This window comes from Gracilinanus agilis, chromosome 3 (assembly GCF_016433145.1).
Source record: "Gracilinanus agilis isolate LMUSP501 chromosome 3, AgileGrace, whole genome shotgun sequence".
NCBI classification, from domain to species: Eukaryota; Metazoa; Chordata; class Mammalia; order Didelphimorphia; family Didelphidae; genus Gracilinanus; species Gracilinanus agilis.
The window spans coordinates 616,474,037-616,486,650 of NC_058132.1; the positions used below are offsets into that span (position 1 = coordinate 616,474,037).

Here is a 12,614-nt window from a genome sequence, read left to right on the forward strand (position 1 = left end):
ACCCTCTTGGGGAAGGAGACAGGAGCCATGATTGGGGGAGGGGATTGGAAGGCTAAAAGGTAATTGCTAAATTGGTGGCTGCTATCAGTCCAGGAGTCCTCACTCAGAGAAATCACCCTGTTGTTTACACCACTCAGGGTATAAACAGTCCAACCTGGGGTTTGGACAGATAATGAGGGAATGAAATCCAGGGAGAAAAGTATGAAACTTAAATGAAACTGTGCCACAATGCTATAACACAATTGACCACAGAACTTGGGTTCTATCCATTGTGGTAACTACTGGTTTAGGCTTCCCCTTTTGCTGTGATTCCTTGCCTGGTAGGAGGGAGGCCTTGGATGCAAATAAGTCCTTGGATCTTGGTCCAACTTTGAGTAGTAAAGGAAAGAGACCTATACCTGCCAACATGAAAATCTGAGTTCAAATCCTACCTCTGACACTTAGATGTGAACTTGGACAAGTCATTTAATACTCTCCTGGCCTCAGCTTCCTTATCTGTAAAATGGGAATGAAAATGGCACCTACCCCTCATTGGGGTTGTGAATATATGAATATGAAATCACATGTGTAAAATACTTTGCAAATTTCAGATACTTCCTAGCTGTATGACCCTGGGCAAGTCAATAAACTTCATTTGCTTAGCCCCTGCCTTTCTGTCTTAAAGTTGTTTCTAGGACAGAAGGTAAGGGTTTTTGAAAAAAAAAAATGCTATATAAATGGTAGCTATTATTATTAACCCTTCTAGCCCTTCTTATTCTGGGGGGAGGAGGTCATGGAAATAACAGCTGTTCAGTTTTCTGAGGGATGAAGGGATGTAGCCCCAAGCATCACGGACTGTTTTCCAGCAAGTAGTCCCCAATTTAGTCCCCAAAGAGGGAGAAGTTGGAATTAGGGATTGGCCTTCTGAGGAGAGAGGTGTGAGAGCTGGTTCTGATGAAGCTCAGAACTAGGGCTGGGGTGGTTATTCCTCTCACCATCATTCGTGGATCACTAGGCCTTCCTTCTATTCTCCTTCCCTTATGGAAGGGATTTAAGAGGTCAGGTGTCATAGTGAGGAAGAGAACTGGCCTGTGATGAAGCTCAGATCCACAACTGGGGAGTCTCCATAAGTCGCAAACAATGACTTTCACGGAGGTTCACTAACTCCGCATCTTTACTTTTATTTCCTCTTTGAAGTGGAAAAGTCTCGTTCCTCCTAGCTAATGGGAGACAGCGCTTAGCAGAGGTGTGACACCTTGGTTTCCTCTATCAGGACACCCTTCCAAGCCTTGCCCCTCTCTTCAGCCTGGGGTCCTGGCCCCATGTGGTTGAGTAGAGTGCGTAGATTCCCTTCCCCCTCTGCCTTGCCTTGCCTTCCCTTCCCCCCTCTTAGGGGCCAGGCAACTTTTCTGGCAGGACAGTGGGATCCTGCAGCTGTCAGGAGGAGGGGCGGGGAGGGGGCTGATGTCAGGAGGGATACAAATAGCCGGCTCTGCGAGGGGCCCTGTCTCCCCCTCACCACATCCTCCCTGCAGCTGTCTGTCCGGCCCTTCTGCCAGCCACCATGAGCCAGTCCTACTCCTCTAGCCAGCGCGTGTCCTCCTACCGGCGCACCTTTGGGGGGGCCCCCAGTTTCTCTCTGGGCTCCCCTCTAGGCTCGCCGTCCTTGTCCCGGGCTGCTTTCGGCTCCAAGGGCTCCTCCAGCTCTGTGTCCTCCCGCGTGTACCAGGTGTCCCGCAGCTCCGGGGGAGCCGGGGGCTTGGGATCCTTCCGCAGTAGCCGTGTGGGGTTCCCCCGCGCCACAGCCTCTTCTTCCTACGGGGCGGGCGAACTGCTGGATTTCAACTTGGCCGACGCCGTGAACCAGGAGTTCCTGACCACCCGCACCAATGAGAAAGTCGAGCTTCAGGAGCTCAATGACCGCTTCGCCAACTACATCGAGAAGGTGCGCTTCCTGGAGCAGCAGAACTCTGTGCTGGCCGCGGAGGTGAACCGGCTCAAGGGTCGGGAGCCCACGCGCATAGCCGAGCTCTACGAGGAGGAGCTCCGGGAGCTGCGGCGCCAGGTGGAAGTGCTCACCAACCAGCGTGCCCGAGTGGACGTGGAGCGCGACAACCTGCTGGACGACCTGCAGCGACTCAAGGCCAGGTGACTGCGCCCCGGAGGGCACGCTAAACCCTCTAACAGGGAGGGACGAGATGGGAGATGGGCCCGAGGGGATGGCGGGTGGGAACGGGTGTGGACCCTCTCCCCCACGGGGAGCCTCAGAACATTCGAGCTATCGGGGAACTTGGGAGGTGGCTTATTTTTTGGAGAGGAAGCCTTAAGCGAGAGAAAGCGCCTCGTGAGTCATAGAATGTTAGATGGAGAGCTGGAGGGGACCTCGGAGGTCATCTATTCCTACCCTTTCATTTTATAAATGAGGAACCCAGATTTACAGAGGGATGAAGTGACTTGTTCGAAGTCACAGGGCCATGAAGTTAATTTGGAACCCGTGGTTTCTACTCCAAATCCAGTCCGTTTTCAATTGTCAAGTATTTTGTCTCTGTCCAACATTGCACTAGCGAGGCTCCTGGGACACCTGCCCCTGGCTGTCTGGACTTGGCAGGGAGAGGATCTCATCCACTCCAGTTCACTGGAGAAAATGATGGAGGGCAGGGAAGGGGATGGGGGGCGGGTAGGGGAGGGAAGGCAAGAGAAACTTATGCCCTGGTGGCTCAAGTCCTCTCCTGCACCCAACACTGCATAGGGAAATATTTGAAGCATTTTCAGACTCACAGATTTTTAGAGCTAGAATGACAGAAGAGATCCATGTTGATAGTTGGGCATGATGGACAGGAGATAAGAAGGGAAGGGAGGGGGTGGTATGGGCAGGCTGAGGACAGTTAGACTGAGGGTGGAAGACACTTAAGAATCAGTGTCCCTGTCAGTTCTATCCCTAGGAAGGGATCTGGTTTCAGAAGGGTCTCACAGAGGTATGGGCAGTGGGGGATTGGGGATGGGGTTGGGGAATGGTTTCCCCTAGTCCTAGAAGCTCTTATTACCTAGTCACACCCTGAATCCCAACCCCTGTTCCTAGGGGGAGGGAGGAGCCGCTTAGGCAAAGCCTTGCCCCAACCACTTCAGCCCATTAAAGTGAGGCCATTGTCAATACCGTGTTAATCGAAAGTATCTGACTGGTGGGGAGCTGGATAGCTCAGTGGATGGAGAGCCAGGCCTAGAGATAGGAGGTCCTGGGTTCAAATTTGGGCTCAGATACTTTCTAGCTGTGTGGTGAGTCATTTAACCCCCATTGCCTAGCTCTTACTGCTCTTCTGCCTTGGAACCAATACACATCATTGATTCTAAGACAGAAAGTAAGAGTTAATTTTTTTTGTTTTTTTTTTTAAGTATCCAACTGGTTATTTACCAGTGAATCATCTTGGGTTTGGACTAATCTCCAGATAAAGGGGTTTCCCCAGCAGATTCCCTTGCTGTTCATGGCCCTAGGTAGCTAGCCTATGACTGAAGGGATGAGATTCCCTTCCTTGGCAGCTTGGTATAGTGGAAAAAATATAACAGTTGGAATCAAGGTTCAAATCCTAATTCTACCAATTGGTAAGTGTAAAACATTGGAAAAATTGTTTAACCTCTTTGGACCTCAGTTTCCACATCTGTAAAATTAGAGAGTTAGACTAGATGACCTTTAAGATCCCTTACAACTCTAAATCTGTGATTCTATGCTACCAGTCCACGTATGTAAGACACCATTTGGAATTGCTGCAGGAATCCTTAAGCCTACTATTGAGTTATTTCATCCCTTGGGGAACCCTATGCCAACCTGTTCTTTTTCCCTATGTCTCATAGGCTTAGTCAGGGAGACTGTGGGCAGCTGCCAGTCAGAATCTCATAGGCTATATGATCATATATTTAGAGCTAGGAGGGACCTCAGAGTAACACCCCTCCTTTCAGATCTAGAATTCTGTGATTCTCTGAGCAACTCCCTGGGGGTCAGCAAACAGTTATACTAAGTCCCAAGAGTCTATTTCCCTCCTACCCCATCCTAGGCACTGTAGGAGATCTCCAAGCCCCACAAATTCTTCTTTCCTCCTTCCTTTGAGGAAGCCCTGGATGTCCCAATAGTAAAGCAAGCATTGAATTTGGTGTGAGATAATTTCTAGAATCATCTTATCTCTGTAGGCCTCAGTTTTCTCATTTGAAAAATGAGGAATTTGGGGCATATGATCTCAAAAGCTACTTACTGCTCTAAATCCTTCAACTCCTGAGCCAAACTGTTAGTTTCCTGAGCCCAAAGGGATATATTGGGATGCAAGGAATATATTGGATGCAAGGTACAAGGGACAGGTCCAGAGATTCCCAGGGCAAGAAGGGAGAAATAAAGAGGAAGATGTGGCCTAAGGAATGGTTTGGGGGGGGGAGGGAATATAGGAAGATGGGCTTGTTAAGGTTATAAAGCAAAAAAGAGAGGGATTGGGAACTCTGGATCTTATATTGGCTCCCTAGTTTCCCACTGGTCCTATCTCTAACCTCTTTAGCAATCTGGCTAAATCTTTACTCAACTCAGTCCCATCTTTCTTAGCAGGGTTCAAATCCAATAGGAGGGTCACTCCTTGTACCTTCCCATATCAAAGACCCTGTTCATGAAGTAGAAAGAGCACCTGGCACCCTCAGCCCCCGTTTTTGCCCATGCCAGCTCCTAAAAGTCATCCTTAAGGAGACATTAATAAGAACACTATATTAGAATCAAGAGGTTCCTGGCCCTCACACCCATTAACTTTTGACCTTGGGTAAAAACATCCCAGATCCTGTTTCCTAACATAAAAAATGAGGGAAATGCTTGCATAAGCTATATCACACTTGTGAAGAAAGTACCTTGGAGAAGAGAAGCACTAAAGAAATAGGAAATGGTAGTATAAAGCAATGGGGAGTAGAAAGAGGTTGGTTTTTAGAATTCCTTTATTATTGGCTCTGTTATCTATATTTATTTGTTCTTGGGCTAGTTATTTAACTATTGAGTCTGAGTTTCCTCATCTGTAAAACAGAAAAAATAATATTGATGTTTTCTATAGAGTTGTGAGGAAAGCTCTTTATAAACCTTAAAATGTCACATAAATGTTAGTTATTTTTAGACTGTCTGTCCCTGTGTCCCTGTGCCCCCTGAGCCAGGCTGCTGAGGCCTTGAGGCTCTAGCCCCGCCCTTTCTGCCCCATCCATCATTCACTTGACTATCTGTGTGTTCCATCCAGATTGCAGGAGGAGATCCAGCTGAAGGAAGAAGCTGAGAATAATCTGGCTGCTTTCAGGGCGGTGAGTTGAATTCCCCTGAGACCCTCCCATCCCTGGCCTGTCCCCATGGTCTTGTGTGTTTTCAGGTTGACCTTTGTGGGTCACTATGGCTCAAGCTGTTGTTTTCTTTCTCCTTCCATCCCCTTGGCCAGGATGTAGATGCAGCCACCCTGGCACGAATTGACCTGGAGCGTAGAATTGAATCTCTGAATGAGGAGATTGCCTTCCTTAAGAAAGTCCACGAAGAGGTAAGATCTCCTCTCCTTCTCTCAGCCTCCTCTTTCCTAGGGAACCACATACCCAGAATATCTCAGGGACATTGGATCGAGGAGAGACTGCAAAGCTTGGGGTAAAACAGAGTTTGGGGTAAGAAGATTGAGTGGAGTTATTAGCCTGATCCATAACCCACTTTCCAACTCCTGCAGGAGATCCGTGAACTCCAAGCTCAACTCCAGGAGCAGCAGGTCCAGGTGGAAATGGACGTTTCTAAGCCAGACCTGACAGCCGCACTCAGAGACATACGGGCCCAGTATGAGACCATTGCTGCCAAGAATATCTCTGAAGCTGAGGAATGGTACAAGTCCAAGGTGGGTTGGTTTGAGCCATGATAACCATCACATCCAACTTTCTCCTTGTGTTCTAAGCCCCCTTCTGCAAAGCTTCTGAGTGAAGGCGGTGAGAGGGTGGACAGTGGTCTTCATTCAAGGAGGAGGCGCCCTCTTTTGTCTCTTTCCTGGTCTTTATAGCTCATAGCCCTGAATCCCTCTTCTCCCTCTTCTCGGAGGCTGATGGCTATTTTCTCATGACCCACAGGTCTCCGACCTGACCCAGGCAGCCAACAAGAACAATGATGCATTAAGACAAGCCAAGCAGGAGATGATGGAATATCGACACCAGATCCAATCCTATACCTGCGAGATTGATGCACTCAAAGGCACTGTGAGTATTAGGAACCAGCCCTCCATCACACTAACTGGCTGGGTGACTTTGACCAAGTCTCTTTGCTCTCATTGGCCTTCAATTTCTTTATCTGCAAAATGAACATAATACTTTCCCAACCCATCTCACAGGAAAGTGTTTTGAAAACCTTAAACCACTATAAATATGTGAGTTATAGTGATTATGATTCCATGCCCCTCCTATGTCCTCTCCATGTCATCCCCTCTAAACTCTGAGGTTCTCTTCTTTTTCTCTGACCATTAAGGACCACAGCTCGGGGTCTGACCTATCTATGTTCCATCCCTTTTCTTCCCTGGTCCTCTGCCCCCAGAATGATTCCCTGATGAGACAGATGCGGGAGTTAGAGGATCGATTTGCCAGCGAGGCAAACGGCTACCAGGACAACATTGCTCGGCTTGAGGAAGAGATCCGGCACCTAAAGGATGAGATGGCCAGGCACTTACGAGAGTATCAAGACCTGCTCAATGTCAAGATGGCATTGGATGTGGAAATTGCCACCTACCGGAAGCTACTGGAGGGCGAGGAGAGCAGGTGGGGTGGACCAGGGCCTGCCCTTGGGGTGGAGGGTCTGAGACTATTCCCTGAGTCTAGGGGATATGGAGGTTTGCCCAAGGATGGTGCTAGGGGTGTGGACTAAATGCAGTCAAGAGGAGACCTATTTCTTCCCCAGATTATCAGTCTTTGTCACCTGTGGGATAGAGGGCTATAGAGGTAGCGATCAGCTAAGGTGGTGATCTGAGGTAAGGAGGTGAAGAGCAGTGAACAGATCCAATCAGAAGCTGTCAGAGCTGGAAGTGACTGCTCTAATTCTAGAGAGGAGGAAACCGAAACTCCAAGGGAGACTACAAGGGCTGGAGGAGGAACAAGATCCAAGCCAGTAAATAGACAGAAAGCCAGACCAGGGCCACAAGCAAGCATTCACAAAGATAGCCGTTCAGGAGAGGAGAGTGGGGAAGGCAGGAACTGAATCTGAAAGTAAGAGGCTGAGAGTAGAGACTGTTCTGCATGGTACAAGGTCAGGAAAACACCGAAAAGAGGGAAAAGCCCAAATCTACAGTGACCAACAATCTTTCTCATAGGAGGAATTAGCTTTATGCAAAGACCTTTTATGGGTGTTTTCCATTGTAGTAATGGGGCTTTGGCATTCATTATTGACAGTCTAATGGAGAAGTAGAGAACTTAAAATATTTTTTCATGGTGAAATGATATATAAAATTATAAGGTCCAACATATTTAGTTTGCTAAAAGGAATATGTATAGATGCTTATATTGTAGAAAGATAGATGCACATATGAACCTCTCTAATAATAGCTATAATGTCTTATTTTGCTTCTGTGTATCCTTATGATATCTTTGGAAACCTTTTCTGTTAAGATCCACTGATTAAATCACTGAAAACAGCAGCTGAGGACCACAAAAGTAAAATTTAAAATAACTTAATAATAATAATAGCTAGCATTTATTTAGCATCAGGTACTGTGCTAAATACTTTACATATATTATCTGATTTGCTCCTGACAACAATCCTGGGAGGTAAGTGCTATTATTATCCTCATTTTACAAATGAGGTAAACTGAGGTGATGCAACCTGCCCATGGTCACACAACTAGTAAATGTTTGAGGTCAAATTTGAACTCAGATCAATCTGTATTTTTTTTGTTTTGTTTTACATCTGCTTTTAAAGAGAGAAATCAGTAATCAGCGTTCAAAATCAAGAAATGAGAATAATAATTTCTTTCTTTTTTTTTAACTCTTACTTTTAAACTCTTAGCAATACTGTGTATTGGCTTCTAGGCAGAAGAGTGATAAGGGTAGGCAATGGGCGTTAAGTGACTTGCTGAGGGTCACACAGCTAGGAAGTGTCTGAGGCCAGATTTGAACCTAGGACCTCCCATCTCTAGGCCTGGCTCTCAATCCACTGAACCACCCAGCTGCCCCCAAGAATAATAATTTCTAATCAAGAAGTTATTTTATTAAATTAGGACCAGTTAAGGGATAGAAACAGAGAGGAGAGAGAAATGTGAAATTAATAGTCTGAGGTGGTAGCTGGAAGAAAGACACAGGAGGATGGGGTACACACTCAGAAATTGAACAAAAGTCCAATAGGGAGACAGGTAGCCATACAGAGACAAAAGGAGGTAGCAGTGAACACATGGGTTGATGTGGACATGATTGGGAAGTAGACTGGAAATGACCACACCAATGCAACTATCAATAATATGGAAATAAGTCTTGATCAATGATACATGTTAAAACCAGTGGAAATACATGTCAGCTATGGGAGGGAGTGAAGGGGAAAGTAAAAACATGAATCATATAACCATGGAAATTTTTTCTAAAAAATAAAATTTAAAAAAAAAAGAAAAGAAAAAAAGGAGATAGCAAGACAGAAACAAAGTCAGAAAGACAAACACATACAGAAATTTTCAATATATTTTTTTAAAAGATACTTAAAGTCATGTGATATTTTTATAACCATAACCCAAATGGCCAAATAACCCCTTAGTACCATGAACTGGAAAAAATTAACCTGAGAATGGTTTGATCCATAGTTTTGAGGTTCCTCACTTTAGCCTAAGGATCCCCATTACATTGGAATGCATGTATAGAAATAGCTGGCTATCATGTTGGGTTGAATGCTGATTTGGTGATGGGGTGAATGGTCATGATGTCAGAGAGTGACTGGGGTGATTCTTCTGGAAGTGACAGTTCCCTAGAGCATTTGTCCAATTCAGGCTACCCCATAGATCTTTGGTTGCTCTTACCCATACCTTGGCACTGGCATCTGAAGGCCATCTCTTGAGTAATGTCTGTCTATAGCATGACTGGCAGAGGGACATAAGGGCCCAGAGAGCTAATTGGGGGCATTGTGGAAAGTACATTTAGATCACTTCCTAGACCTGGAGTTTTTTCATTTGTAAAATGGAGAGGTTGAACCATATGGACTCCAGGGTCTCTTTTAGGGCTTCATGGAAGAAGAGAGGAGTTATTTGGGGAGGAGAGAGAGCTAGTATGAAGGGGGAGACAGAAGAAAGGGAGTTTCCTAATCTTGGACATTCGGTCTCTCTTCCTCAGGATTAACCTCCCCATCCAGAGCTTCTCTGCCCTCAACTTCAGAGGTAAGTGTGTTTGAGTTAATCAGGGGAGCAGGCTGGGGCATGGGGTATGGTGGGAGGGTGATAGGGCCATGTGAAAAAGATGGCGATAGGAAGAAGTAGGATGGAGCTGTGGGGATTCAGATGGAGCATCGTAGAGAGGAGCCAAAGTGAAGAATAGGAGATTCATGGTGTCTGGTAGCAAATAGGATCAGAGGGAGGTGTGCTATGCTACGGCGTGCATATGGAGTGCATATGGGCTTGATTCTCTTGTTACACTAGTTTGCTAGTCCTCCCTGCAGCGATCTAACAGTTTTGGGGCTTGTTGCCCTAAAATGATTGGATTAAGGCAGGCCCATGAGTAATAGAAAAAAAAATAACACTTCATCTTTGTAAAGCACTTTGTACTTTGGGAATTTCTTTCCCCTATGATGTTCTATTAGAGTCACTCAACAACCCTGTGAAGTAGGCAGGGAAGACATAGTTTTCCCCCTTGAGAGATGAGAAGACTGTGGTAGATGGGGGCTAAGTAACTTGCTTAGGTCACACTACTAAGTTGTGATCCCTCCCCCATGGCTCAATTATCTTTCTCAGATAGCAAGTTAGCTCCCTCTAAGAGGCAAATCTATAGGCTCCCCAAGGGAGTATGGAAGGATCGGGCTTCTGGGATCCAGGGAGGTCCCAAGGGTTCAAGTTTGGATAGGACCCACAGACACGATGGAGTGAGACAGGATATCTAGAGCTGATTCTCCTGACTTTGAGGACCAGCACAAGCCTGGAGCTACTCCTTGGGCACGAGACATATACTAGGAGCCTGAGGCTCATCCAAATGTAGCAAATATTTAGGATTAGGGTTCATTTTCCTGATGGACTGGGCCAGATCTAGGCTGGGTGCTGACAGGGTCAAGTTGGGTTTGATAGAAGCTGTTTACCAAAGAGGAGGAGAAGGAGAAGAAGGAGGAGGAGGAGGAAGAGAAAGAGGAAGAGGAGAAAAAAGAGGAGGAGGAGGAGGTGGGGATGGAAAGAAGGCAGAGAAGGATACTGGAAGTATCAAACCCTGGGGACTGGAGCCAAATTGGTTATATGTATGGTATTGCAGAGACAAGTCCTGAGCAGAGGGGCTCTGAGGTGCACACCAAGAAGACAGTGATGATTAAGACCATTGAGACCCGGGATGGGGAAGTAAGTAGTGGATCCCTTGGATCCCTTTCAGCCTTGGACAATGGAGGGAGGGTTGAGTTTGTTTTTGGGGGGCCAGCTGGGCTTCACAGAAATGGGACATATTCCAAATGTCATATAGCTGGCCCATTCCTGGGGTCTCCTTCCTGAGGGGTTAGAGGTGCCAAGCTATGCTTGAGCCCAATTAGAGGGCCTGGGGAGGAGCAGTAGCAGCAGGAGATGAGTTGAGTGAATGAGTGGGTTTCTCTCCACAGGTGGTCAGTGAGGCTACGCAACAGCAACATGAGGTGCTCTAAAGGCAGAGACACAGCCGGAGGCACCCCCCACAGCCCGAGACTGCCTCCCATCACTACACCTTGAAACCAGCCTCCACTAATTCTGAGACCACCTGACCCAACTGAAGGCTTTCTCCTCACTGCCACCGTCCAGTCCTCCTCACTAGCCATTCCTCCCTCACAGCCAGGCCCCTGCCAGACACTCCCACAGCCCCCCTGCCCAGCCCTGATTGTCCACAGCCCCTTCTGTTGACCTCAAGCCTTAGATGTGTTGGAACCCTCAGTGAGATGGATGTTTGCCTTACTTGGGACCCCTGCCCTCCATCCTCCTCCCACTCCTGTGGAGGGAGGCAGCAGAGGCACTACCTGCCCCTCTGGCACAGGAGTGTGTCCTGTCTCAGTTAGTGCCCTGGAATGGGACTGGAGTTGGGAGAGGGCAGAGAGCCTTTTCATCCTTTCCTTCTGCTTCCTTGATTCTCCTCCCTGCCTTTCTAGCCAAGTTCACATTTTTAGAGTAGAGCACTCCGGCTTGGAACAATCCACCCCCACCCAAGAAATGTCCTTTGGCTCTTCTCCCATTAACCCATGGTGAAGAGATAGAGTACCCTCAGGAAGCCAGCGCTGTACCTGGGGGGTTGGACTCCTGCTGGGAGGGGTGGAACAGCTCCTGTCCTTATTCTCCCACTCCTGCCCTGAGGTGGACCCAGGGAGAGTAGGGGCTGCAAGAGGGAACCTGAAGGTGCTGGATGTGGGAGCAGGAGATATAGAGTGAGAGAGGATGTGGGAGATGCTGAAGAGGAGAGAAGAGAGAGTCAGAGAGTAGTCCTGGGCTGGTGGGCAGGGGAGGAGCCCATCACTCCCTCGGCCATCCCCTGCCTGGGGCGCCTCCTGGGCAGTAACAATAAAAATAGAGCACTTACCTAACACAGATTACTTTTGAGCTTTTTTTTTTTCTCACTATCTTTCCTCTGGTATCCCCTGGCATATGAATGATGCCTGCAGCATTCCCCAAACTTTTCCAAAACTCCCAGAGCTTAAAGCTCTGGGCATTAGTATCCTGACCTCTGTTTGGAACTCTAATGACATTTCCACATACCTTCCCTTCAGGCCCTCCTTGTGAAACTAGTTGTTCTAGCCTCATTGGTCTCAGTCAGCCCATCAGTTAGTCAATAAGCTTTTAATAAGTACTTTACTATGTGCCGGACCCTATGTTAAATGCTCAGAATACAAAGAAAAGGGGGAAAATATGGTCCCTGCCTATAAGGGACCATTCAAATGGGGGAAAACTTGCAAATAATTGCCTATAAGATACGAAATGGAAGATATCACAGGGAGGGGAGGAAGCCGACAGAAAAAGGCCTGACGAAAGTGACCCTCGACCTGATTCTTTTTTTTATTTTAACTTTTACTTTTGGTCTTAGCATCTATATTACATATCTGTTGCAAAAAAGAACACCAAGAGCTAAGAAATTGGGATTAAGTGACTTGCCCAGGATCACACAACTAGAAATTGTCTGAGGTCAGATTTGGACTCAGGACCTTCTATCTCCAGGTCTTTCATTCTACCCACTGAGCCTTCTAGCTACTCATCTTGAGCTACTCCTTTTATTTTTTTTTAAACCCTTGCCTTCCACTTAGACTCAATACTGTGTATTGGCACCAAGGCAGAAGAGTGGTAAGGGCTAGGCAGTGGGGGTTAAGTGACTTGCCCAGGGTCACACAGCTGGGAAGTGTCTGAGGCCAGATTTGAACCTAGGAACCTCCTGTCTCTAGGCCTGGTTCTCAATCCACTGAGCTACCCAGCTGCCTCTTTGAGCTACTTCTTGAAGGAAGTCAAGCA

At 47.1% G+C, this 12,614-nt stretch overlaps 1 protein-coding gene across 7 annotated transcripts; it reads left to right on the forward strand.

The window, feature by feature from the left end:
• The first annotated feature begins 1,493 nt into the window (after positions 1 to 1,493).
• On the forward strand, positions 1,494 to 11,702 carry DES (desmin). 7 transcript variants are annotated; one of them, XM_044670775.1, is made up of 9 exons: positions 1,494 to 2,127; positions 5,226 to 5,286; positions 5,418 to 5,513; positions 5,691 to 5,852; positions 6,079 to 6,204; positions 6,536 to 6,756; positions 9,301 to 9,344; positions 10,420 to 10,502; positions 10,754 to 11,702. In XM_044670775.1, the coding sequence occupies exons 1-9, from the start codon at positions 1,544 to 1,546 to the stop codon at positions 10,793 to 10,795; spliced, it is 1,419 nt and encodes a 472-aa protein (XP_044526710.1). In that variant the 5' UTR covers positions 1,494 to 1,543; the 3' UTR covers positions 10,796 to 11,702. The 7 variants fall into 7 exon arrangements, with proteins under 7 accessions (XP_044526710.1, XP_044526712.1, XP_044526713.1 ...); XM_044670777.1 differs by having other exon boundaries at positions 11,514 to 11,702; XM_044670778.1 differs by having other exon boundaries at positions 6,557 to 6,756.
• Positions 11,703 to 12,614: the final 912 nt, after the last annotated feature.

Coding starts and splice junctions, on each gene's coding strand:
- DES (XM_044670775.1), top strand. CDS start 1,544: ATGAGCCAGTCCTACTCCTCTAGCCAGCGCGTGTCCTCCTACCGGCGC. Junction 5,287..5,417: donor ATCTGGCTGCTTTCAGGGCG/GTGAGTTGAATT, acceptor CCCCTTGGCCAG/GATGTAGATGCAGCCACCCT. Junction 5,514..5,690: donor TTAAGAAAGTCCACGAAGAG/GTAAGATCTCCT, acceptor CAACTCCTGCAG/GAGATCCGTGAACTCCAAGC.